The sequence below is a fragment of the Charadrius vociferus genome, unplaced genomic scaffold, assembly GCF_000708025.1.
Source record: "Charadrius vociferus isolate BGI_N301 unplaced genomic scaffold, ASM70802v2 scaffold183, whole genome shotgun sequence".
In the NCBI taxonomy this organism is placed as follows: domain Eukaryota; kingdom Metazoa; phylum Chordata; class Aves; order Charadriiformes; family Charadriidae; genus Charadrius; species Charadrius vociferus.
In genome coordinates this window covers 775,579-803,393 of record NW_009648250.1, presented here as the reverse complement: position 1 = coordinate 803,393, position 27,815 = coordinate 775,579, and the positions used below count along the sequence as shown (strand labels likewise).

The 27,815-nt window shown below is 38.6% G+C and overlaps 1 protein-coding gene across 1 annotated transcript in view; it reads right to left on the bottom strand.

The window, feature by feature from the left end:
- The window catches only part of MAST4 (microtubule associated serine/threonine kinase family member 4), a 73,477-nt gene extending 49,461 nt beyond the window's left edge, over positions 1-24,016 (bottom strand). The window contains exons 1-7 of the mRNA XM_009884229.1: positions 23,929-24,016; positions 12,640-12,709; positions 9,455-9,475; positions 8,625-8,703; positions 3,686-3,843; positions 1,625-1,700; positions 19-228 (exon numbers count right to left, since the gene is read on the bottom strand). Coding sequence (XP_009882531.1) covers positions 19-228; positions 1,625-1,700; positions 3,686-3,843; positions 8,625-8,703; positions 9,455-9,475; positions 12,640-12,709; positions 23,929-23,989 — 675 coding nt within the window. The 5' untranslated portion in view covers positions 23,990-24,016. The remainder of the gene's footprint in view (positions 1-18; positions 229-1,624; positions 1,701-3,685; positions 3,844-8,624; positions 8,704-9,454; positions 9,476-12,639; positions 12,710-23,928) is intronic.
- Positions 24,017-27,815: the final 3,799 nt, after the last annotated feature.

The following is a 27,815-nucleotide window of genomic DNA, read 5'->3' as shown; positions in this document are numbered from 1 at the left end:
CAGTCTCATGGCTCATACCTCCTGCAGCAATTTGTCTAATTTCTGCTGTAATTCAAGGAAGTATCGTGATGTGATAAGGCCCTGGCGGGATTTATCCAAACAATCTCGAGCCAGTTCTGTGATCTGATGGTGGGTAAAGCTGAGCACTCCATCTGCCAGGGGCAGGACATTCTCTGGAGAATGATTTGTTATAATGTCCTGAAGCCTCTCTTCCATCTGAGCTGTTGCCTGTAGACAAACACATACACGATACATTGTAACGGCTTTACATAAAACTAACAGCCTCAAAGCTCATTTCTGATTCTGCAACATTTCTGTACTGCCTAAAAAGTTACCTAAACTGGACTGTGTAAAGTGATTGAAGCAAAAAAGCAAGCAAACACAATGGCAAAGTGACAGACAATGTTTCCCCGCGTTACCAGTCCAGAAAAGCAACTGCATCAGTGTTCCACTACGCAGATCCTCACCTTTGTCTGCTACTGGTGACTAACTGTGCATTAATCTTGTGATAAGCACTAAACAGGACTGAAGGAACACACATGACTGTAGAACTTTAAGTCCAAGTTCAAAATAATTAAAAAAAGAAAAAGAGAGCTCACAAGGGGTCTCCTTTGTTCTGCTAAAAACGCAGGTACTACAGACCAGAATATCTTCCTTCCTTTCATACAGGTTATACCACGGAAGTATTTCACTGGTCAAAGTTTGAATAAACATTGACTGATTAAAAGCACCACAAGCTCACAGGTATGTCTGCAGGTTGCTAGATGTGTCTGTTTTACTGTCTGGTTCTCACAAAACTGCAGATGCTTAAAAAAACCTTTAAAGATACCTTTATTATTAAAAAGTAATCCCCTAGTTCCTAGTTCATATCTCAAACACTGAGTGGGTTGTTCCATGCTTCAGATTGCTGCTCAATTGCTCTGCAAATGCTGATAAATCTCTGTTCATATTTCTCCAAAGAAAGATGAAGAAATGTCTTCTGTTTTTTAGGCACTTTTTGGAACGGTATCAGTTTTACTTTATGTTTTTTTCCAGGGGTCATCAAAATCCTAGGAGCAACCGAAAGCGCAGCACTCTGAGCTACACACCTGCACCTAGGAAGTCGTTTGTGTCTCAGACCTCTGGACACAACAGCAATGTGTCCTCATGAGTATCTTGTAGTCAAACCCCCACAACTGTGTATTGATCTTCACAAATAAAATACATATATAATGAGTGTTTGGGAAAAGGAATAAATGCTAGCAAAGGAAAGAATTTGTAGGTATATCAGCAGATGCTGCACAACATTTGGCAACAGAAACTATTTTTTGTTTACTAATTCAGTATACATTTGCCCCAAGTACACACCTATTGAAATTGAATGTACCATTGGCTTCTAATCAGCAGAATATATTACCAGCATGATTCATCTCGAAACCAGTTCAGCAGCTTTGCCAAATGAATGTCCAGTTCTCAGCAGGGACTTTCTTTATTGTGATTTTATCTTTGTAATAGGAGCTTGGTGATGCTTTATGAAAGCCATTACAGGGTTGGATCATTAGTTCCCATAACAAAACCACCACTTACTTAAAACCTATGTAGCCTATCAATTTAGATACCGGGTATCTTAAAGATAATTCATTACCTTTGGGAACCTTTCTTTGTAGACATGGTTCATCATAATTATTTCATTGTCACAGCAGGCAGGAGAACGTCCGGGGCTGTAAGCAAAGCAAATTATCCCTTTAAACTTGTCTCAGCATGAACTACAATTATTATATTTTTGTACAGTTTATTTGCAACAAAAAGTCCACATAGGCTTCATTGGAAAGGTACATTCTCTCATCAGTGGTACACTTGGTTCTTTTCTGCTATTTCTGACCAGGCCCTGAAGACTATTTCATGTGTTTGACATCTAACTGCTATGCTATTTTCTTAGTTTATAACTATGCTCCAGGATACAGGCAGTTTTGCAACACTTGTGAACATCACCTTTTTTTGCAGAAGGGCAAGACAGATATATTTAACCGTCAATTATGGCTGTACCTGCCCTTTTGAAGGTTGCATACTACCAAAATAGCAAGACTTGACCAAGAACTCTGTTAGCTCCAAGTGAAAAAGTTAAGAGTGAGATGACTTTTTTTTTTTTTAAAGATCACTAAAACAAAAATCAAAACAATCTATTTTCAATCTGAAGAGCAGATAAAGGCAGCAACTTCCGACAAATAACGCCATACATATGCATGAGTTCCATCAATGCTGGTGTACTGCGCATGTAAGAAAAGCACGAGACTTGCAGGAAAACAATCCAAAAAGGTATCCATAGCCTCAGCTAACCTACAAAACTGTTTTTTGCTATCATGAGCCTTACTGTCCATTATAAATTCCTTTGAAAACTCTCCATCTGATTTTCCTGGGCTGGTGACACTGGCCCATTCAGACTGGTGTAAAAGATGTGAAGCAGTAAAAAGACCCCAACAAAGGGAATGCTGTCTTCTAGGAGTGACTTTATCGCACCATGCTCATAGGGGTTTCTTGCATGAGCAGAAGAACTGGCTTTTGGCTTTTTCAACAGGCAAAATTGAACACCAAAATTTGTCCCAAGATAGCACAATGGTGGGTCCTTTAACTGATACGGACAATCCGTTACGGACATCCACAGGCACATCCACTGAGGACAGGGTGGGTACATAACTTCATCACAACACTTCTGCAGCATAATCCCCTTCCTGAAAATGTTTTGCTCTTGTTTCTTTCCTGGAGCATTTGTACACATTCTGTGAGTTCAGATGGAAGGCTTTAAGTGTTAAAAGCATAACAGGAATTGAAATTAAAGATGTGGCAATAAATACAATACAGCTTCAATCTGTAATCTTCTAATGAAGAAAAGGGATTTTTTTCTTGGTAATGGTTGTACAGTTTCATGTAGGTAGCAACTACATTTGTCACAATAGTCGACACAGATTTTAAAATAAGAAAAAAGCAGAGTTAAAATATATTGCACTAAAAAACTCAATCCTTAAGATTTGTATACCTGTGAAACTATTTTAAACTTTTGAAAATATCAATATGGCTATTAGAAATATACTTTTTTTCCCCCCTTTCAGTTCTTGAAAACTTACCCATAAGTTCATCTGCATTTTCCAAATCTAAACTATTCTGACAGTTTAGAACTGATATTGGATAAAACACATCTTACACAAATGGCCACTACATATGAAATGCAGAGGCCTAGGCTTTGGGAAACAAGAAACTGAAGTTCATTTTGGTTAAAGAAAATAAACGAGTGCATAGCCCTCCCCCCCTCAGCTATTTGTTCTTTATTACATTTCTTTCCAGATAGCTCTACGATAGAAATACATTTCAAAATAGTTTTGCAAATGCAGACATTATTCTGTGAACAGTTTGGACTCTGGAAGAGAACCAGAGCTACAGTCAGATCAATAATGACTAGCTCATCAAGACAGTTCATGTGGGTTAGTTGCCTTCATTAATACCTAGCTTACAATTTTAACCACTGAAGAAAGCTATGATGAAAACCAGTAGCAAGAATTTAAAAGGACTATTCATAATTCAGCCTCAGATGCATACTTGTATTATACTTCAGCAATTTCAAGAATAGTGAATGTCCCCAGTGTACAAAACTACGATGCTCCAGAATATGTGAATTTAGATCCAACCCCTATTTCCAGATAGACAAACTCACCTGAGACTTCGGGACCGAGGGCGCATTGCAGTGGTCCTGCACCTGTTATCACTGGCAATGCTCTCAGTGGTACAGAAATGTTTAGACAAAAAATGTAGTTCATCAGGTGTCGGTTGGTATGGTAACTGGTGTAGCTTCTCCTGGGATGAGCAGGATGACTGCAAGAGCAGAACAGAACACAAGGTTCTATCAGAGTGAAAAAACATTTTCAAGACCATATTTAGTGCTGATGAATAAAGCCGTTTGATTTAAAAATTATGGTTACTGTTTCCCACGCCTGGCTACTGATTTAAAAGAATAAAATAAATTATTAGTCTCAACTTAATGAGGTAAATATAGAGTAAGTATAAAAAACCCTACTTCAGTACCAGAAGAGTCATTGCATTTCAAAAGTTCAAATTTCCTCTAAGGCAAAAATAATATCTAATGTCAGTAATACACACTAATATGTAGGAATAGTTAAAACAGGATCTGCTGAAAATTGTTTGAGTAGGATAGAGTAAGTATAATAACCATAGAGTACAACTTACTGCCACAACAAATTGTAAATCTACATAATGAAAGTACTTCACTCTCCATATTTAAGACATTATTGATGCTTTTTAAAAGAAAATGAAATATAATCTAAATTCTTGCTGAAAAATTCATACACTATTTTCTTATAAAACCCTGTACACTCGAAATGAAAGAACTTAAGAATTTATCAAGATAGGTTCTACGGCTGACAAAAGTGAAAGGCATTATACTCAAACCATCCACTTCATATAAAACTGGAAGATACAGACAGGTATGAAATTGGAAGCACTACCACAAAATTGCAAAAGTGCCTTGCAAAACTGCATGTATAAAGCCGCACTACTTAAAGCGGTGCAGATATCATACTACCATATTTTGCTGTCTTTTACACAGCACGGCTAGCTATCTGAGCCACACTAAATGTTTGGAGGTAGAACTGTAAAACTACTTCTGAGCCTGGACTTCCTGTCCTTGTAAAGAACATGTACATAGTTCAATGCATTGGCCTTGCTAAGCTGGACTGACAAGTGTAGACAGAGAAATGCTTCACTGTTTCTGGTACCAAAACTAGTTTCCAAGATAGCTCGTTCACAAGTATGCTTGTATGACTGCACAAAACTGCTGGTATCGTGCATACGTTTCCTTTATTTTACCTGCGGAGGGGAAGAAGTCCAAAAACTTGTACATCGTTCTGAAGCTCTCAGTCTGCAGCTGACTTTTTCAAGAACATTAGTTTCTTCTATACGCCAATTGTGCGCACATTATTATTCTAATCTGCCTTCTCATATAGGACACCAAGGCCCCTGCCTGGCTGCTCTTTTATGGGAAGCCAACACAGTAAGTGCTTCTTTGCTATATCATCCCTAGTGAGGGAAATCAATAAACCCTCATACTGTACAAACATTGCCCTACATTGCTAAGGTCAGCAGGTAATATCCAGGCTGGCATGGATGACAGAAACTAGACTGTCTTCATAATTTCCTGGCAACTTGTGTGGTAAAGGCTGAATATATCCTAATTCCTAGGAACTCAAGAAAAGACTACTTATCACACTAGATCTCATGAAGTCATCTCCTAAAAGCAAAAAAGAACAAAACCCACTGCTGGGAAGGGTTAACTCGCACATGACTGGTTTACATGGGAAGGCTGCATCACATCAGAAGAAGTTAAAGTTAGCAAGACTGCATTGCCTTGCTTTGCTGCAGGCTAAGAAGCATGCACACCAAGAACTTGCCACAGTTTACGTGATAGGTAGTAACTTGTCAAGTCAGAGTAACTCATTTATGAAATTCACCCTTAGCACATTACCATGCATAATTCAGCACACAGCATAGGTGAGTTCTTCCTTATTTCACACTATGGCAGCTAGCTGCAGTTAACCTCAAGGCATATTTCCTACAGCCACTCTCCATAAGATAAAAGATACTATAGCAGAGGAAAATTTCTCAATACAGACCATCGCAGATGGCTATTTCTATGAAATCAATCTCTACCTCTTCAGCTTCAGGGGATTCTGGGAAGATCAGGAGGACAATAACCCATATCACACTTTTCCTCATATCAGGTGTCACAGAGTCTAGATCCAATAGGATTAAAGTGAGAATCTTCCTTTTGCTAACAACTCTTAGCTGTATCAGGACCATCACAGGCACAGACTGCAATTTCTTGGAGGTTTGGATTCCGATTTCTGTACAAATCCAAATTCTCACAGCAAAACTTAAAAAAATTAGCTCTCCTAGCATTCTAGAATAGCTGCTCCAATAACCACAGAAGAGTCAACATATTTTAATATGCACAACTACAGTGCATCATGGCAATGCTAACTGTTCTTCCAACACAGAAAGGGAAATTTGCAGCAAACACCAGCTAATGTAACCCCAAACTCAGACAATCAGCTCAACTGCATCTCATAACTGCCACAATCTGATCCAACTTTGCTAGTATACAACACAGTTTCTTTTCAGTCGAATAATCTTAGCAGGAAATACTTTCATTTAATTTCAACTTGGCTGTGAAAACTGGTGTATATATATTAAAAAAGAAAAAACAGGCTAACAAGAAATGGTGAGCCACACTCACTTGAGCATAATCGTGATTAACACAGACTCTTCTGCCCCTGCTTTGACTTTCAATTGCTTGTAAAGATCAAAGTTGTGCTATATTGTGATGTGTAAAAACTGCTTCTGATCTCCAGTTGATACATCTCTGGTATAATTTATCCAGCACTGAAAAAAGGAGTTTTCTGTATGTACACTTAGGCTATTGTGTATGAAAAGGTGTCTCACTGGCTCTAAGAATTTGTAAGAATGTGGAGGAGGAGGTTGCATAGTGCTGGCTGTTTCAGATGCTGAAAAAGTACATGAAACCAATTAGATGGGAACACTTCCAGTTTTCATTTTCTGATTCACATGTATCATCCAGTGGGTAAAAAAAAAAAAAAATAAAGTGAAAAGCATATCTACTAACAAGTAAAGAAATAGTGGCAAAATTTAAAATTCAGAGGTTGTCCCAGTGCTTTTGCAGGGCTCACCAGCAGCAGAGAATTCTTGAGGAAATGAAACAAACCTAACCATAAAAAAATACATGGCATGAAATTCTCTACTGCTGGTTTCTTCAACAAAATTCAGACTTATTTATTGGAAAAACAGGTTTCTTTCCAAAAGTCAGAAACTCTTCAATGCTAGGGAAAACATCAATTTTAATATTCACATGATGTGATCTAGTCAGGAAAAATCAAGGGATAACAACTGATTACAGAGGTTAAGATATGTGAGTCCATAAATGACAGCACTGTATTTTTTCATAAGAAATGCAAAAATGATGTAAAACTGCCCCACATTCCAGCACGTATACAGTAGTTAGTAAACTTAAGTGGGAAAGAAGTATATGAACTGGAATTACCATTTTAAAATTGAAGAATATGTCAAAGAAAAATCATGAGTACACACTGAAAATTAAAACTGTGTTTTGATATGTTTCTGACACAGCTTTTCATTTCCTTTCTAGCACAACCCTGTTTCTTTTAACAATGATGGGGTTGCTATGGCAATTACTTATTATCTGATGTAACCTCCTTTACGTCAATATATTTTAAGTGAAGAGCACAGCATATTTGATCTAGTTATAATGAGAGGTGTACAAACATGCACTATGTAAAGTGGTTAGGCAATTACTGTGAAACCAAGCAACTTGCTTGGCAAAAGTAAGATCTACACAGGAAGGAAAGCAGAGGTCAAAAATCAGTGCTGCTGAGGAACAGTTCTTAAGACACAAGAAAGCCCTCAACTTGGTTTGAAATCAGCCAGAATTGACTTGACTTTCCAGAAGCCTTTGTGGACAAAAATAAAATGAGGTGATCATAACGTAAAACCTTCGCATTTCATCAGTGTATAGGATGTGGAACTCAACTATTTCACAAGAGAAACGGAACACATCCAGGGGAAGAGAAAAAGTGCTTTTTTAATGTTGCAACACTTAAGGTTAAAAGAAAAAAAAGGCTGAAGATACAAAACAAAAAAAATAATTTGAAGAGTCATAGTTGGATCTACAAGGACCAATCCCTTTACTGCAGAAGATGTAATGTAACTGTCAAAATGCCAACTACTTGCTATTTCCAAAGCAGGCCTTCTCCACAGCTCTATCTCACCAGTCTCTCAGGTGTGACTATCACAACGGACAGCTCAGTTCCATGTTGTAACAGGACTTGGTACTTCCTCTCTAGTATAGATGTGTGCATAAGGTGCAAAAATACAGATTCATACTTCTCCCACTGCTTAACTCCTAAGTATTGAAGCAGGATCTCATGCACATCACGAGTCAGATGATACTTGCATGGCAGGGGGGCTGATACAAAATCGTATCAAAAAGATTGCTCTAGCAGGCAAAAATTAACAATTTAGATTTACACGTATCTTATCATGTATTCCAAAGGATTCTTCTATTCTAACTGTAGCCATCTAAAATGCTAAATATCTAACCTATTATCATGCACTAACATCTCACTATCACCAAAGAAAAAAGACAGGAAAATGCATGATTCATCCCACCATAAGATAGCAGTCTAACCTAAGATGGATGAACCATGTCATAGAGTGGCCTCTACTGCTTTTCCTTATCAAGGCAGCCTCACTCAAGGCTTGATATCTAACTACCATATAGTTAAGGCAGTATGCCGCCCCTTCTACTGACCATAGATGAAAAGGGGGCAGTTAAACACCACTCGCTGCCAGAAAATAGCTCTAAGCAAAGCACACATTGCTTAGTTTTCTTCTATTTCAGTGAAGTAAAGCAGTTTTGTATCCCATATTAATTCAAAGTCTATCAACAGTAACAAAACCTACATTGCCTTCTCCTAAGGGAAACAAGCTACGTTTGGGAACATAAGGCATGGAATAGCAATCAGCACAGCCAAGTGGGTACTTACAGAAACAGTTGAGCTGGGCGTATTTGTACCATAGCCAGAAGAAGGGAGAGAAGCCAAAGACCAGCGGCGACCATCAGTCCTGTTGTGAAACCTAGGTTAGTCAAATGAACACTGCAGTATCCTAATATAAAAAACATCTGTGGAAGTATTACTGTGTAAAACTGCATTCCAAAAGCATGATACAAACTGGGGTTTTAATAAAGAGTAAACTTTCACAGGGGACCACAATAAACAAGCATTCAGCAAGGATGACTTAGGCTTACAGATTATTTTTTTTAGTCTGTTTTTCTAGTTAAAAATCTATGAGAGAAAACAATCAGAAAGTGAACGAACAGCTCCATAGAACTGGTGTCTCACTAATACACATATAAATGGGCCACAGGGAGTCTTCTCAACTCCCAGGTCCATCAGAAGAATATTAATGAGAAGAAAATTAAAAACTTGTGAACAAATGCACACACAATGGTCTGAACCACAGAATAACCACCACAGTCTGCTTGAAATACAAGTGTAGCACCGTCTTAAGTGACATCAGTACAGGATACCAGCAAACTAGCAGGCTAATGTCAAATAGCTGCAAAGAATGATTGCATAAAACCAAACTTATTAAATGTTAGATATGTAAATCAGGAAAAATAATTTTGCAGCAAAAATCATGCTTACTCAGAATAATAATAAAAAAAAAAAAAAATCATAACCAAAACCAATTTCTGTTCTTCAACGCTTGAGGTTAGCTACACACTGACAATATGGAACTTGAACATTCAAAGTGACAAACCGAAAAACAACTATGGGAGCTGTGTTTGGGTTTTTGAGGAGGCAACACTTACCTGTCATTTCGGTGCCCATGACTGGAGTACAATTGTATCAAATATGTTAAAAAAAGCAAAGTAATACATAAATAAATAACAGGACAGGTTTTTATTAACAAACAATATGATAGTGGGGGAAAGGAGAACTGAAGCTCTGTTTTACAGCCAGTACAAATATCATCTCTCAAGTCAGATTTACAGAAAAAGTATAATTCCACAAAAGAGAACAGAAGTCATGCCAAATCAGGAATGTTAAACCTCTCGATGCAGCTTCCCTACCCTTCAAGCTAACGATCTCAAAACCCCCTTGCTTCTCTCCATTCTAATGCCTTATTTCCTATTCCCATTTATTGATCCACAAGCTTCAACCCAAGTCTCTGGGACTCTGAATACATAAAGTGTGAGAAAAGAAACTACAGTACATAATTACTGTTAAAATACAAAGAGAACATGTGTTAAGAGGGACTGCTGACTGTTTCAAAGACTGAACTCTGGAAAAAAATTCCTCCTCCTCCAAAATTTTGTTTTTAACTCATTAATTCTCCTCCCTTCTCCCCTTCCCGCAGGTATGCATGAGCTATCTCCAGACAAATGAACAATTCCAAAAGGAGTTTTTCCTTCGTTTTGGCTCAGGTGCCCAAGCTAAATATGTTGACAGTTGAAAGAACAAGAACTTGGAAGGTATTTAAATATGGGTGAGACCCATATATTCTGCAGCTGTGAGACAGAAAGTACCTCCTCAGTGAATACCTCATATTGAACAGGGTTCCTGCATCACACAGCAATTCTCACACAGAAGGGCCATCAAGGGTGGGGATGGGATATCAAGGAAAGTTATCTGGGAAGCAAAGATGGGAAAATAGGAGGAATCCATGAGGGAAGAAGGGAAAAAAAAGGGTAGGAAGTCCCTACAGCATTTTCCCCTGGACTCTCATACACCGCTTGTCTTTGCCCTACAGTGCAGTCCTACCCACCTCCCAGTAGCTCTGGAAAGCAGGATCTACCACCTACCCATGGGCTTGTAGATGCTGGACTTGCATGTACCAGCACAAGAGGCCTAAGTAGTGCCTACCAGAGACACAGGCTATTCCTGGGTACTGATCACCCCACCAGATGTGGGCAGAGGAAGGTGATGCTCCTGCTCATTGATGAGGGCCTGGGGGAAGGCTGCCTACAGCCTGGTGCACCGGCTGGCAGCATGGAGGAGGGCCACCTTCCTACTGCCACTGTTCCGTGGCACTGCCAGCAGCTGATGACTCAAGGACAGAAACAGCTATGCTGGGAAGCCCTCCTTTCCCACAGGAGGCTTCCAAACCACTTCCTTTGCATTTCCCTCCCTTCCTCACGCTTCCCTAGCTTTTTGATATCCCCACTGACTTGGGGGCAGTGGATGGAAAAGGAGTATCAATACACTTATATCAACTTGCCTCTGCTCCCTCAGCCTTCTCTATCACACACACACTGTCCTTCCCATCCTTTGTATCACCAGTAAATTTACAAAACATAACAGAAAAGTTATAAAGTCACAAGTCTGAGAACTGCTCTCATTAACCACAAGTCATTTTACTACCAAAATGCATCCTATCACAGGTTATATGAAGACAACCACAAGACACATACCAAATTCATATGAAAATTTTACATTAATGCTGTTCTAAACTTAAGTGTCATCAGGCATTTTCACTATAAACATAGAACAAAATCAGCTTTCACAGAAAATTCCTCTAATGAAGTTCCCTGAGTCCACCTGAAGTGGTGAAATATTTTGAAATCACAGAAACTTCTTGTGTTAGTGTTCCTTTAATTGAAGAATTTATTTAGAGCCCATTACAGGGCTCTAAAAATGATCAAAATCCAAATGGAACACTGGTAAAGAAATTCACTTTTTCCTCCTGAATTTTAAGGTTTGCAAAAAACAATGATTTAAACTTTCTCTTGACTATGGGTGGGAAAGGAAAACTACTTCCTGCCTGCTGTATTTCTAAGTTATGCTTGGTCTTTCACATATGCTTACTCCATTATAAGCTATTTCTGGATTTAATGAATCTTTCTGAAAATATGCTCACAAACAAAAGTAACCTATGAAGACATAACTTTCCTTTTTTTAAAGATACTACCAAGAGGAAGTAAATGCAAAAGAAACACTCAACTTTAAGGTGTTGATTAAAGAAGTGACATCATGCTATTAGAAAGATTGACAAGATCTACTATCACAAATGAATTAGATTCAGATAAAATAAATACACAAGTGAAGTTTTCTCTCCTTTGCAGCTTTTAAAAAGAGATAAGCCATTTCCTTGCACTTACTCTTGAGAGCTTGTGTACTACTTTACTGAACTCCCAAATTGAAGGAAGTAAAACCACAGTGGCAAGTGCCGTCTCATTGCAAATGCAACAGTTACACGTCTGGCACTATTTAATGACAAAGAAAGCCACAGCATTCCTATTTCATTTTTTGTGTATATGTTCTTGGGTCAACATATGAACTCTGCCTACCAGGCTTAGACTTAATGAACTTATTTGAGGTAGGCTGACAAGGTGTTAAGTGACAGGGAACCACACTGGCACGAACAGGCAGTCTCCCAGGATATGCTATCAACTTTGGTTACAGTTCATTTAATAATAATTTACTTCATAGATGACTTCAAATTCACTTTAGATCTTCAAAAATTCTACTAGCATTAATTCATCCTTACAACACTTTTATGACAGAGCTCACTGTCTCAGTGGTATAGATAGTGAAACAGGTGAAGGTCGGTATTAAAGGTATGGGGATGGTATCCCTGCTGCCAGTAAAATCAGGACATGAACTCAGGACCTCTATAATAGTGCTCTTTAAGAGATACACTTCTTTCAATGTCAAGAAAAAAAAACAACCAAACACAAAAATTGCAGATGTAGCTTAAAATTTCCCCATATCTCACTGGATGAGGAGAGTGTGTCTGAAATAGATGTACTATAATTATGTCATTTAAAAAAATATGTATTTTTTTTTAAATTCAAAAAGGTATGATTGCATTGTATCAATCATCCAGTACAACTTTGTTGCAATTGAGGTTTAGGAAAGTGTTCATAAGTGAGATAACACTTGTCATTCTATGTGATAGACCTGACAGATGTATTTGCAATCATCTTTTAATATCTGAGTTCAGCAACACTTCCTCTATGCAAAATGCATGCTGCATACTACAACAACCTCTTACCTTCGTGCAAAAGAAAAGTGGGCTGAGGCACTGGGAGAAAAATTCCTAGGGCTATCCTGAGGACTGTTTCCTGTTGGAGGTGATACACAAAAAAATAATTATTAGAGAAAAAAAACAAACAAAAAACCAACCAACTAAAAACATTCAGACATACTAATCCAAGCATTTCCAGGCAGGTTAGAAACCAATTTCTTCTCTCACAGTCTCTGAGAAAATAAACTGTGAAACAGAGTCTTATTTCAACTCACATTTCATTTATATTTGATTTTTAGTTATCGGATTTTATAATTCATAGAAAAACCTCTATTTAGCCCTTTAATTTTAGAATTCTCAAATTTGAGAATTAAAATTGAAAAAAACAGTATATTAGCTTGAAATAAACATATTTTTAATGTCAAAGGCGTGGCTTTTTCTTAAAAAAAAAATCACACAAAACATTTGAAAGATAGAAAAATCATAATCAACGTGATTTAGCCCTTATACAAAGTGTCTACAGCATTTCCACAGGAATTTTATTGTGATTTTTTCATTGTAATTTTTTTTTTTCCCAAGCTCCAAAACAAACAAGCAGACAAAACACACTGAAATGTTTTTCCCTTAGTTTTGTTAGACCAAAGCATGGAAAGGTGACCATCCTCTGTGATGACAAGAAGCAACTGCACATTGTGAACAGGTTGTAACTTTAGGGTCTGTTACTTCTTCATATTAAAGCACTCGAGCTCCTGCTGACAAGCACAAGTGCAGAAAGAAGGCAGCTGCCAAAAGCCGCTCCTGCCACCTCTACCCCTAAGCACCTACAACTAGAGGAGACACAGTACCCGAAGAAAAAAAATAAAGACGACCCCTGAAAAAAAAAAAAAAACAAAACACCGCAAAACAAAACCAAAACAACAACAAAAAAACCCTGAACAAACAAACAAAACCACCAAAAGCTAAAAGGGTTTGATTTAAAGTAGCACTGGCATACATCTAAAAATCAATCTTTCCTTAAATAGCGAACAGGCTGCAACAACAATACATTAAAGAAAACATAATGTATTTGTTGTAGCATTTTATTTTTGGCCAAAAATGAGTCCACAACATTAAGCAACAGATAAAAAAAGCTTCTATGTACCCAGTTAGAATAAAAATTTAATTTCTGAGGAGAAAATTACTACCTGCATGTGAAAAAGCCAGTACAAAAGAGTGTGTACTTAAAAGGACTTTAAGTGGCCTAGATCTCTACTCAAATGCAATGTTAATTCAAAAATTTATCACAGTGATGTCCTTAACAGATCCCATTAATTCTATACAAGAAAGCATGATCATGGAGCCATCAGGTAGCAAATGCAGAGAACACACACACCCCTGCCTTTTTTTTTTTTTTTTTTTCCTAGAAACAGAAGCAAGATGCTTTTTGAGCTCTGCTTAAATCACATCTTTGCAGCTGCTCTTCCCACGGTCCCAAGAGACAAGGATTCCACTCTCGCTGGCCAATACCTCCAACTTTTTTTTTCCCATTTATCTACCACAGCTGAATTATGTCCTTCTGACATTCTCTCCTCCCCCTCAAGACCCCAGCTTCTTCATTACCCTTCAGGCACTTCTGAGGGCCTCAGTAATTGCAAGGTGGTAAGAATTTTTGTTCCCTGAAGGGGAAGGCAAGAAGCTACACATTTGGCACAGATTTGAATCTTTATTTGGTGACCAACACAATTTATTCTTGTCCTGCATGAACTGCAAACACCAAATTACTATGAGCAACAGTTCGTTTAATTTAACAGCTAACTGGATTTCTTTTGCTGCTATGACAGCTTACTTAATAAAGATAAGGTAAAAAAAATTGTAACACTATGCAGATAAAAACATGGGTACAAACTTTAGCTACTGCACTGGAAAAATATCAGCTTAATTTGGAGTGTTCGTGGACTTAGATAAGACCAAAAAAAGATAAAGAAGCTACCTCAATCTCTGGCAGAAAACCAGAGAATTAGGCTTAATGCAACAAGATGTAAACATCTTTTGACAAGAAATAATTTGACAAACCAGCATATGGGGGTTTGTAAACAAATCCCTTTCCTTTGATAGCTATTTTAAAGTTATACATGGATATATACACATATTTAACACACATCAAGGACATGCCTAACTCTCCATTAGTTAGTCAGAACACATGTGTAAACTTCACATAGAAGCAAAAAATATGGTGGAAGAATGCAGTAATTTTATAGCTTGAGGAGTCACAATGCTGCAGGCTACCTTGCTAGAATCAAAGGTCACTTCCTTACAGAGAAAACCTGAAGAAGTCAAAGTCTTACTCAGGAAGAGCATCAGATCCTGCTATTAGGAAAACAAATTTCCAATAGCAAAAGAGCTTTTAAAATAACAAAACTGGTAAAGCCACATACATAATACCTGGATACTAAACCCTGAGGGTTTATCTAGAAGTCTAAGAACTCAGACAAGCCTGGAAATAGAGGATGAAAATCCAAACCCCAAATGACTGGAGGAACAGCTAGTGCTATTATGGATTTTAGGTGTGGTGTTCCAGAAAAGCAAGATAGGTTAGAAGCAGAGTCCTATACGTGACCTTTATCCATCATGGCACTCATCCACCCATCTGCAAGTCAATACCTGGGAGACTTTCAAATAAAAACCAGTGCCAGTTAATTCTCTGTCCATATGTGCAGTGCTTGCTTATTAGTCAAATCCTGCTGTTCTTTGTGATCTATTGGCTGTTGTACATTTTAGTCCTAGAGTATGTCTATGCTGCTGAGATTACGGTTGATGTTTCTGACCTGCTAAAGTAAACCTGACTGGTGGTCCAGCATTAGGTAAGTAATTAACTCCAGCATCCTCTGGGAGACAAATCGCATGGGCAACCAACACACCAAAACAATACCCTACCTCATGACTACACATAGGGTAGCTCATTTTGCAAGCAGCTATTGTTAAGAAAACTATATTGAGACTAATTAAATTGGGATTGTTTTGTAAGTAGCTTCAAGAAGTCCTGTGTCTGCCACAGCGGGAAGATGTTTTAAATCTTTTAAAAAGGCATATGTTACAGTCACTGTGTTATTAATGTATTTTTAATAGCTGCCTACTTACAAATAAAGAGTTTCAGATGCAAAGATTTCTGTTAGTACTGAGAGAATAACAGATTAATGACAATTGTTATCCCAAATTCTGATGGATCAAAGACAAATCCAGCTTGAAGTCTTGATGTCATTATTTGATGGTCTTTTAAAATGAATCACAGTACATCAGCACCACAGTAATATAATATAACAATGGGTCACACGTTCCTCTGTGTCACTTTACTTGGTGGTGAACCCACACTGTGAAGTGAACAACACACAAGAAACCATCCACAAACAGTTACAGGTCTGACTTTCATACTATCACAAACAGTGCCAGTCAGCAGAAAACACAGGTGGGCAACAGAATCATTTTGAATACTTCTGCAGGTGCTTTTCACTCAGATTGACTCAGAGGTGAGGAGCTCAAGCTATTTCAAAACCTGGATTAATTATGCTTCACACCAGCAAACAACTTTCCCCAGTAACAGCAAGGAAGGTTTGCACGCTCCTTAAATCCATTTGCTAGGATTCTTTGCATGTTCTGACTACTACTAAAATACTGGCAGTTCTACATTCTAATGCAATTTAATTTAAAAGTCGGTTGTATCTGCATGTAACTTACCACTTACGCTTTCCTCTCCTGTCCCTAAACCAGTAGGAGATGCTCTGAAATGGCTATAACAGTTCTACTTTACTCAAAAGCAAGACAGAATAAAAAGTTTTATTTTAGCAAAACATGTACTACTATACATGTGACAACAGTCAGAATAATTGAAATAGTGTATTATTTTCCTTTCTTTAAAGGTGTTTTCTTTTTAAAAATTATATTCAGAACCCTGCTTTAATCTTTAGCTTTCAGCTTTCCCGTATTTCACCATGAAAACACACTAAGGCTTTGTTCATTTACAAACCTAGCCCTCCTTTCCCCAAAATCTAGTCAATGCAGACTGCAGCTAAAGCAGAACAGTAGAGAAGCTGCACATGAAAAGAATTCTTTTTTGCTTCAAGTACACTGTAGTAAGCCAGTACTCATTATCACCTATCTCAAGACAAAAACCACAGGATTAAAGTTAAAAATCTAGGGAAACTAACTAAACTTGATGCACACACACAAATGCCTCCAATGTGATTCAAAGCCTAACGCAACTAAAATATACGGTGGAAACAGCTTTGTTCATTTCTATACTCCTGTGTAGCTAGCTGAAGTACATCTATAAACAAAACTACCTAAGGCAGGCAGTAAATCCTAATGTAGTGAGAGCAGAATATTAGCAGTCAATATGCTAACAGTACCTGCCTAGAAAGGTCCAGGCGGACCTAAAAAATCCTAGAGAAAGGATTACAAGTGGAGCTAAGACCTCCTTCGCCTTAAATTTTGCTTTAGGCAACTGCATCATGTAATCCCATTCATAAATTTGTTGAATCCAACGGGAAACATCATGTTTGTCCCTGCCATGCTTAGTGAATGATGCTTCAGGAACTCTCACGTCCTGGTATATATGGTCAGCATGTACTTCCCTTCCCATTCCATGAAGAAAACACCTCTGACTGATTTAGAAGATAATACAGGCTGTTTAGTCTTCCTGTTGGTAAGGCGAGCAAGGAATAGTCTTACACAAAAAGCTCTCACATTCTAGCCTACCAGCTTCTCGCATGATCCCATCTGACCATGTACAACCATAAAAGCACACAGTATCCCAGACGATATCTAATCAGGACATTGTACAGTGGCATGAAATCTTCCCAAATTCAACTGAAAATTACTTCCCCTATACATCTTTGGAGATTTGATTTTCAAAGATACACTAGACTTGTCCTTGCAAACATCATCCAATCCAGAAAATGCAGCCAGGTCCTTCCCTAAATTCCTTATGATAGATGAGTCCACAGCTTACAGCAGACATTTCTGTTACTGGTCTTCCAGCACAAAATAATGCATGTTGCTATGTAACTTTATACTTCTTTTATTCAAGTCCTCAAGATCATTCAGTCATTTCAACAGTTTCCCAAAGCTGTTTCATACTCGATGTCTTCCAAATTTACATCAGCTAGAGCAATTTTATGCCAATGTCACTTATGAGAAGATTAAAAAGGTTTGGCCACAACACCAAAACCTGAGGGCTCTACTGATAACCTCCACTCCCACTTCAAAATATTTCTCATTTTAGCACAACCCCCGTCTTCTTCCCTTTAAACAATTTCCTACTTATCTTGCAATTCCTGTCCCAGCACTGAAACATTTTACTCTAATACCGCCAAGTAAGATCTACAGCGCTGCTCCTAATACCTAAATCTTGTTCCTACAGCAGATACAATGAAACAGCACCACATGTGACTATTAATCATTAGGGGTTAGCATCACCCACAGGAACAAGCTCCTGTGACTACTGAGGTGGGGACACCTGAATGCCCTGACTTGCTGAAATTATAATCATGCACTTTGCAGGCTGGGTGGTGCAGATGACCTGCCTACGCAGCAGCAGGCAGTCAGCTGGAAAAGCCCATTAATGACCAGGGCACCAGATGTTGTCCAAGCTGATGCTGCAACCCTTCGCTCCCCATAATTCTGAATGTACCCACAGTTCATGCAAAAATTAAAAGGAACTTTCAGTAGGTTTAACAGCTTCCAAACAGGACACTAAAGGCAAAGGATGTCCAAACAACTAACCTAAGACAGTTACTAATAATGATGAAGGTTTGCACCCCAAGAAATGACCTGGTATAGATTTGTATTCTATTTTCACAAGGAAGTGAAAGACTACGTAGTGGAAGCTGGTATTATTCTTGAAATCTTTTGTGATCTTTAAATGTATGCATAAGCCATAGTGGGAGACTTAAGCTGCAAACTAAAATCTGACTTTCCACAAACACAAATTATTTCCACAGGTAGCTACAGGTTCTGCGCAGAGGAAAAGGGCATTACGTGTATTGTATTAGTAATTAATGCATATAAAAGATATATTATGTATCTGCTGTATATATTGTCTTTTTCCTATCCCCTTTTTAACCCTGTCTCAGGCCCTATACACCTCTCTGTGTACTTCCCAAGCATCCTACCATCCTCCCAAGCTCCCTCCCATCCTACCACATGAATCTGAGAATCACTGAGATGGTAAGGCTAATGGTTAAAAAGCCTTATGGAAATATTCAGTGTTTGTCCAATTCAGCTTGCCTCTGTAAAGATTAACAAAAGACTCCTGAGTAGGAACAACCCTCTATTACCTCCACAGCAAACAATGAAAACTGGGGAGGGGGGAAGAAAATCTGCCTGAAACCTCTGTATGACTTTCTTATATGGGGCAAATATCACCATTCTAAGCTTGGACCACTCATCCTCCTCAAAGACTGTCTATCTAAACCAGAGAACAGCCAGTGCCTTCAGTTCAGACTGCATCTGGGAGAAAAACAGGACTACGAGGAAGAATGTGGGTCTAAAATGCACCTTGAAGAATTATGATTACATTCAAGAAGCTTTTCTGCTAAATAGAGCAATATTCACATCCAATCTGTTTTGGCTAACTCCAATCCAGATTGTTACGATTACCTAGCACCAACCTGAGCTCTTCAGGAGGTCTGAAGTAATGGCACATTTTTTCCGAAGGTACAGCCAGACCTCTGCAGATATCTGCAGATAGCAAAGATGAAAACATTCTTGAGCAAAGCTAAGGATATTGGCATGAGTGCTAATGCAATGCACTCTTGACTAAGAGAGCTCCACCTTGAGACTCATAACATGCCTTCACGCACCGTGCTTCAACTGACACAGAGGATGCATAGCACTCTTTTGCCCTCAGAGATGTGAGGTCTTGGGGAAAAAAAAACCAACAGCCTAAACTAGTGGACCAAATAAAACTCACTGCAGGTATGAGATACAGGCAAAGGTAACTAAGTATTTATTTTCCCTGTTGTCCCAATAATCAATGAATTAATGTAGCAGGGTACAGGTTGTTTGTAGATCCAAGGGTGTCCTCACAAGGGACGAAAATACTGACTTCAGATACCTCTGAGGCACTGACTTCCCAAGCAACGCCAAGAATCTTATTAGGACCACAAAAGAAGGGCGCAGGATAACTCTAAAGATTACCAAGATGATAATTAATAGAAATCGATCCCTCTGGATGGATTTCGAAGAGCCTGTCCATCTTGATTCCTTTCAGCTTGAATAGCCTATAATAAAGAGATAAGGACCCGCAATAACAACTAAGATGGTACAAACATGAAGTCAAGAACCTAGTCCACTTAAATAAGAGCATCCAATGGAACTACTTTCAGTAAGGGCAACAGCAGGCTCCACCCAGAGATGGCTGGAGTATCCTGCCAGTAGGGAGCAGAGTAGATGCTGTACCTAAGAGAAGCCTATCTGGCAGAAAAGCACTGATAGTACAAAACCAGAAGCCAAAATGGTTTCTAAAAGGCGTGAGCAATCAATCAGTGTCATGCATAATCTATCCATCTTTCCATTTGAATTCCTCAAACCACAGCAGGTTATGTCCTTCATTTTCCTGTTTCATGCAATCAGGAAGGTGCCCAACAAGGAACCTCTGCGCACTTCCTTTCCAAAACCACAGCAAAGTGGGTTTTGTATGTCCAGAGTATGTACAGACCTTGAAAGCTGCCTCAGATCTCCCTTCCTATCTCTCACCTTGAAGCAAAAGTGATTGTTCTTAAAACTATGTCAGAAGATAGGCCATGGCAGGGCAATCTGATGTCAGCCTGACAAGTTCAGTTAACTTTCTGAGACATGAAGAGATAGTAAAATGTAATCTTGCAGCATATGGACAGAAATAATTGAGTATCATAATTTCTGGCCTAAAATGCTATTAAGTATACATCTCCGTGTCCAAGCATATTAAAGTAAGTCCCAAACTTGTGTTTCAAGTCACATTTGAAAGGGGAAAAACAAGACAGACTTCTACTTGAGCCACGCCCCAGCTGGATGACAGATGAACATGTTCTGACTCTCTACACTCAAAATAGCTCAACTTCCTACTGAAGTACTACAAAGGACCAATTAGCTCTCCTTGCTCCAGAACCCGAAGAAAATTCTGTATTTTGAACAGAGTCCGTGAGGTCCCCAAAGGAACGTGGAAGGTAAGAGAGAGGACTAGAGCATGTAGTAGAGTGGAACTCTCAGAGCCCACATGTCTTCACAGGTGCTTTTGATTTCTTTAAAGGCTCACAGAAGCATTTTAGGCTTTTTCTGGAGGAGGAAGCAAGGTAATGGAGACAGACACAACAGAAACAGGAGAGAAGTGGAAAGAGAATAGCTGCCAATGCATGTATAAAGATGCTGAGAAGATGAAACAGGACTGAATGAAGCTAGGAAAGCTGACAGCCTGGGTTTGCTGCAACCTCTCTCTCCTACAGTCAGGGTGACTGCTGCACATAACTGAGTGAGAAAAGAATGACCCATCAAAAGGTGCGACATGAAGGAGCTAAATGTTTCGATCCCACCTGTCCTTAGAAAGAGTCCTCAATAGCTCCAGTTCTCAGCTATATTATCAGTTAGACTCAGCCCCTTGAAAGGCAGATCCAAGAATCAGTCTTTTCCCTTGACAGCCCAGTGGCAAACAACTGTGCAATGTCATGTGAAGGTACATTAGCTGTTAGCATCCAAGCAGCCTAACCCGTTGCACCTGAACTCACCTGGGCAGATTCCTTGCATGAAACTGAACTCTGACAATACGCAAGAAAAACTTTTCTAAAGCAGGATCTCTCCAATGTCCTCCATATTCTGCACAATCTCACTGGCACATATTTGCAAAAAATACATGCTACTACCATGTTTCAGCCAAGGATAGTCCAATGAATAACCCAATACTTTGCTGCACATTTAGCTCCATCCTCCTCTAGGACTGGAAACTATTTTGTTTCCCCTCTGCCTCTTCTGCTTCTATTGTTTCCTCCCCCAACAGTAAACACTAATAAGAAAGATGTGAAGGTGTTAAAGAGGGTCATCTCCAGTCCCTCTGAGACTTAAGAGTCCTCTCTGACTTAGAGTAATCCCTCACAGCCAAGGACTGCCAACAGGAATAAACCCAAGAGGCTGTACAGCACATGCTGTCCCTTGTGACACTCCTCTGTTGCACTTCACAAGAAACCAGGCCTCCAGTACAGGTCACCATAGAGAGCAGGTAGGCAAGTTCAGTGTGCAGACACCAGTGTAGTTAAGACTTGCTGGCTCTGACAACACAAGAACTCAACATCACTAAAAATCCACTATGTCTATTAAGATCGATGTTACCAAGTATTTATATACATTAAACACTTAACATGCTGAACTCCTACTGTATATGTAGATGGAAATTCGTAACTTGTGTGGCTTTGCTGTGCTTTTAACCACAAAATTTGCATTTGTGTGAATTGGGATGACATTCACAGTTATTCAAAGTACAAATTAAAAATGAAAAAGAAAAATTTCACCTACCAAGTAAACTCCAGGCAGTACCTAACTGATCACTAGACAAAGCAGAAAACCTCTCAAGGGTGACTCTGAGCACACTTTAACTTCAAACTGCCCCTTCAGGGGACTAGCCTAGGCACACTAGCCAGCTGAGGTAGGAGCCAATGGTCGCGTGAATATTTACTGTAATTAACTATGCAGAGGCAAGCTAATAACAGAGCCAGCCATAGACATGCAAATTTTCATCACATATATGAGATTCTGTAGTGCTGCTGAAGTGTTCGGCACACATACCTTGGGAGAATGTATCAGCATTAAGAGAACCTACTGTATCCTGGGTAACTGAAGAAGTTGCCAAATTTCCACAATAGGTTTTTGAATACACAGTACATACTGCTGAGGTTAAGGAAAAGAACAGCTTATGCTGTTCTTAATCCTTACAGTATCAGTTTTCCACCTTCACAGGCACTTGTCAACAGCTGTTGACATCAGCAGTTTTATTCCCCTTTTATGGTTTGAGAAATTGATTCAAAAAGATGAAGCAACTTGCTGAAAGCACAAATCCACTGCCAGACAGGAACTCTTTGGCATTTATTAAATACACTATGTATATTCAAGTCCCGGTTAATGCACGCTGGTCACTCCATACTTCTGAAGACTGTTAGGCATCATTGGTCTAAGCCATCACTTTCCAAACAGATGCTATAGTCACTCATAGCAGAAGACGTGCTAGTTCTCACACCAGGCATTGCTATTGCTCGCATCAAGTCAGCACAGCACAACTAAAGCCTCTTTATATGGTGACCACAGATCCCCTGTTCCAAATGGCAACTTCTGCAGTTGGGGGATCCAGAAAGGGATCCCATACATTTCAACATTTCAGTTTTAAAATAGTCTTCACCATATTTTTCTTTAAATGCTCTGCTGCCTTAAGTCTTCACAAATCTTCACACTGTCTGGATTCCTGGTTGTGGATAGCCTGCTGCTCAAAGCAAAATCCACCACCGTATTTTCTCTTATAATGTTGCTTCCACAAGAAAACTGGAAATGCCTTACTACACTCACCATCTTCTTCAAAAATTCAACTGCAACTCTGCACCTTCTCTTTTAGCATCCATCTGAGAACAGTTCTCCAAAGTATTCAGTGTCATTGACAACACAGGAAGTGGTGGGGGGCTTTCATTTTGGCATGTTGTTACAGCCAATGCCCAAAACCCATAAAGAGACAATAAACCTTTGAGGAAATGTGTTTTGATATGCTAAAAATGTTGCTTTTTAAAATGAAGACCATCATTATCAATAAAATATTTATTTATGGACTTTCATTAAATCTTGAAGTGGTTCAGAAGCAAAACAAAATTATCATCAATTTGTTGCTGTGTAAAGTGAAGCACAGAAATTGCCAACAATGGGCCTAACACCACAAATCCTAGGGATCAGAAGCACTAGGAATAGCATATAAAACCCTACTCAATGATTCCACTACCTTTACCATGTGTGCAAGCTATTTTATAGCTGAACTAGGACCAGGAAGGGAAGGTGGGGGGGGTGGGGGGTGGGGGAGAAAATGCATTAGAATGTCAGGTGGGGAAATAAAAAATAGGTACATGATCCACGTTAGGTATTTGTGGACTGCTTCTCACCCTAACACAGTATTTATGGATCTAAACATAACAGAAATTTGGATGGAATGATATGCAACTTTTTGCTATCACAAATAGTGGAAAGAAGAGTAGTGGGATAAAGAATTGGCCTGCTTTCCTTTCCTCATATAGAAATTTTAATAACTTAATAATAGGAGTAGTAGCATAGAAATAAAATTACCTGCATGAGCTGAGAGCGGTGAATGAGGCCGAGGCAGGGCTGGAGACTGGCCATTGCCCATCAAACTCTTCCTGTTGCTTGTTCTACAACTGTGGGCAAAAAGAGAGGAGAGAAAACATTAGCATCAGAAATACAGCACTTACATCCGGACATTTTGAGATTCTGCTACTTAGTTCCTTTGCTTCCCAGTCCCGTATTAAAAATCAGAGCTAATTTGTTTTTTTAGGCATGTCCAGGAAGTCTACTATCATACTGGATAATGGCAAAGACAGCAGTTTCCAAAGAAAATGCACCATGGATTCTTTTCAGGCTTGCACGTTTGCCGTTCCGTGCAAAGACCAGCATTCCCCTGTAGAGTCATTTACAAAATGTTCTTCCCTGACTGGAGCTTGTTTCTCTGCCATACACTTTTCACAATACACAAAGATATACAAGCATAATGTGAAAAACAGTGTCAAGCTTAGAATCACCACTCAATGATTAAACCTATTTCCGTTGCATGAACTGCAGCTCCAAATCACATGCCACAAAGAGCAATGATTTATAAATCTGAGGATGATACAATAATTATAAATCTCATTATTGAGATAAATTTCACATCTGTGCCTTTTGTCAATGAACAGATGATGCCTAAGAAGATGAATGCATTTTTTTTACTCATACATTTTTCATCTGCGAAGCCACTAATTTCCCACTTCTCAAGATCATTAGGTGAGATAAATAGTAAATTAACGCATCCATTAAATTTCAGAAAGGAGATATGTTTCTTAAATACATTATACAGGTTTTAAGTATTTGTTAGGCAGAAGTGTTTTTTCTTTTTTCCTCTTTCTACTATAAACAAATATTCTCTCAAACATAAATCCCCAACAGGAAAATAGTATCTTGAAGTCAAACAGACTGTGTATAAACTTAAGTGCATTTGCTAATGTTTACAGCAATGCAATCAGAATTTTTTTTTCCATAAAGGTTTAGAAAAATTCAAAAGCACTAGAAGGGGAAACATTCATACATAAAACCATTTCATTAATACAGTAGGTTTCCAACAGAAGCAGATTCAGATTATATTTGAAGATCTATCAAACAATGAATTTTGTAACATTATGGTCTCTATATAAAAGCCAAAAAGCAAGGCTAATTAGTCCTGATAACGTGTAAGTTGAATACAATTCAAAAGAAAGGACGGAGTTTAATAGCATAAACAGCTAAGTAAAACAGATGCAAAAGTAATCCAAAATAATACTGAAAACAAGGAAAATAAAAAAGAAAAACAAAGGCAGAGGAAATGTTGATTATAAAAGCGGTATAGAAGATACCTGCAATATGCAAAAAAGGTCAAACACTAAGACCAGTCTCCCCTTGAAAAATGCTTTGTGAAGCAGCAAGACAGCCATTCCCAACTGTTTAATAGGTAAATGCAAATTTCATTTGCATGAATTGCACAATGACTTGCCATATTGCTTAATTATCATAACCAATTAAATGATGACTTAACTCATGAGTACATACTTATCACTTCTGTAGATCTATGTAAGAAAAAAAGCACAAAATGATTGCAAGATTCACATTCGGAGCGCTGGAAAAGTCAAAACTTATTTAAGACACATGTCACTATTTTTGGTAACTTTTCTTGTACTATACTATGACAACCTTTACTTTATCTGCTACGCTTGTTTTTAAAAGCTTGAATGACTGTTCCTTTGCAATTCTCAATCTAAAACTGGATCCAGCTTTTGGTACTCATTAGACATTTGTTAAAGGACACACAGCCTGCATCTATCCATGATGATGCGATGGTATCACTATGGCACCTGTGGTGCAGGCTGCAGTTAAGAGACCCCATTACATGACTTTAAAGCAGCTTTGTGTGTCTAAAGTTTGGACCTAAAAGATCACTACATCTCCGATCACAAGGAGGGAATACATTTTAATACTTATCTGTAGAAATTCAGAGTTTTATCACTTTTGCCAGAATTTCCTATGTAAATAACCAACTGCCTTGTATTCACTTTTACGTTAAAATTCAAACTTCACGTTCTTCAGGCGAAGTTAGCGCAACACCTTTCACAAATCATTATCAAAGATGTCTAATCCAAGTTATCTTGATTTTTTGGGAGGCTGTTTATAAGAATTATTTCTGGGGAATTTGATGCATTACCTCCAATATCAAGATTTTACATAATGAGAAAACCTTCACCCCAACTGCCATTAATAATAAAAAAAAAATTGCTATTTGCTCAGATGTGGCTGCAGCTGCATGGATAATTTATCTTTTATCATACTCAAATGAAATGTTCTATTAGGAAACAGAAAATAAAAATATGAAGACTCCTCTATTTGTCTTACCAGTAAGGTAAGATGCATCACTGCATGAAAGGACAAATCCATCCTAGAGCTCTCACTGTAGCTTTGTTTTTTTCAGTTCTGTTTCACAAAGATTTTGAAATTATGTTATTCACCTGCATAGTCTGTGAAACACAACTCCTTCCCCAGAATAATGCTATTATAGAAAAGGCTCTTTGTGGGCGAGGGAGAAAAAAAAAAAAAAATCTTCACGGAACCCTGAAAGATGATCTAAGCTGCTAGAACACCACAAATGGGAAGCAGAATCACACTAAGGAAGTATCAAAGCACTACTTACTGGATTGTATTTAGCCTTGAAACGGCAACCTTCTGTATACAAAAGAATCTCAGAAGTTAAAGCCATTCTGCAGACAAAATCGTTTTTCCTCGATCTCTGAACACATCAAGTAACTTTCCCCTTCTATTGTCCTCATAAAAGTATCCCTCTCCCATTCAAATCTGACAAGATAAACCAACTGATAAGACACAGCCCTGAAAGAAAGCCTCTTTGTCTGCAGGAAAGTTATAGCAGTACAGGAACAGTCTACAGGGATTGTAACTTAGGGAAACATAAACCCTGGTAAACCACAGAGAACTACGCTCTGAAAACGCAATTCTCTAAGCCTTGAATTTCATGTTGTGATCAGGTTGCGTGGCACAGAGAGGAAACTAGCAAGCCAGGCAGCAGATATGACACAGGGTTTAGAGCACTGAAAAAAAAAAAAAAGGAGACAGAAAACCATCTTTTTTCCAAGGAGAAGACAGTAGAGGAGAACAAAGAAAAAAAAAATCAGTCATGTTAAACAATAATTAAATTTATGGTGCACACAAAACTTGAAGAAAATTGGAAGTCTACATTTTTTACCCTTTGTTGTCTTCTCTGCCCCAGGAAGATCCTTCCTGGACTTTAGTCTGTTGCCGACAACTTAAAGCGGCAGCCGTGGATGACTATCTATCTGGAAGTAGTTGGCATTACACCACGGCAGCAGTGCCCTGGACTACTGGCATTGTTCCTTATCTTGGAATCCAATTCATAATTTCATATTTGGTTTCCAAATACCCACAGACAGGTTCTGCCTTACCTCCTGCTCTCCACCACCGACACTCCTGCCCACTCGCACCTCTCCTCCCTTACCTGACTTCTCACCATGTCTCACCTCCTTCATCCCAACTCCACTATCATACCCAACACATTACACCCCAAGTCACTTCTCCTACAGCTACTACAGATGATCAACGCTTCCCATGAGAAGAACTTAGGACAAAACAGATAGAGGACGCTACAAAAGAAGTGCTCAACTTTTTTACTCACAAAGCAAGGGTGAAAGGCTGAAAGATGCAACTCAGTTGCACAAATCTTTATTACCTTGCTCCTTAAAAAGCCACAATTCTTCTCACATCAGGAAAAAGCCATTTGAGCAGAGATGATAACTGCTAGATTGAAACCAGCAAAGCACAAGACAAAAGTACCAGTATGGCCATTAACATACAGCTACACTCCACAAGCTCTTTGAAACACTAAATAAAATAAAAACTTAAAGCAG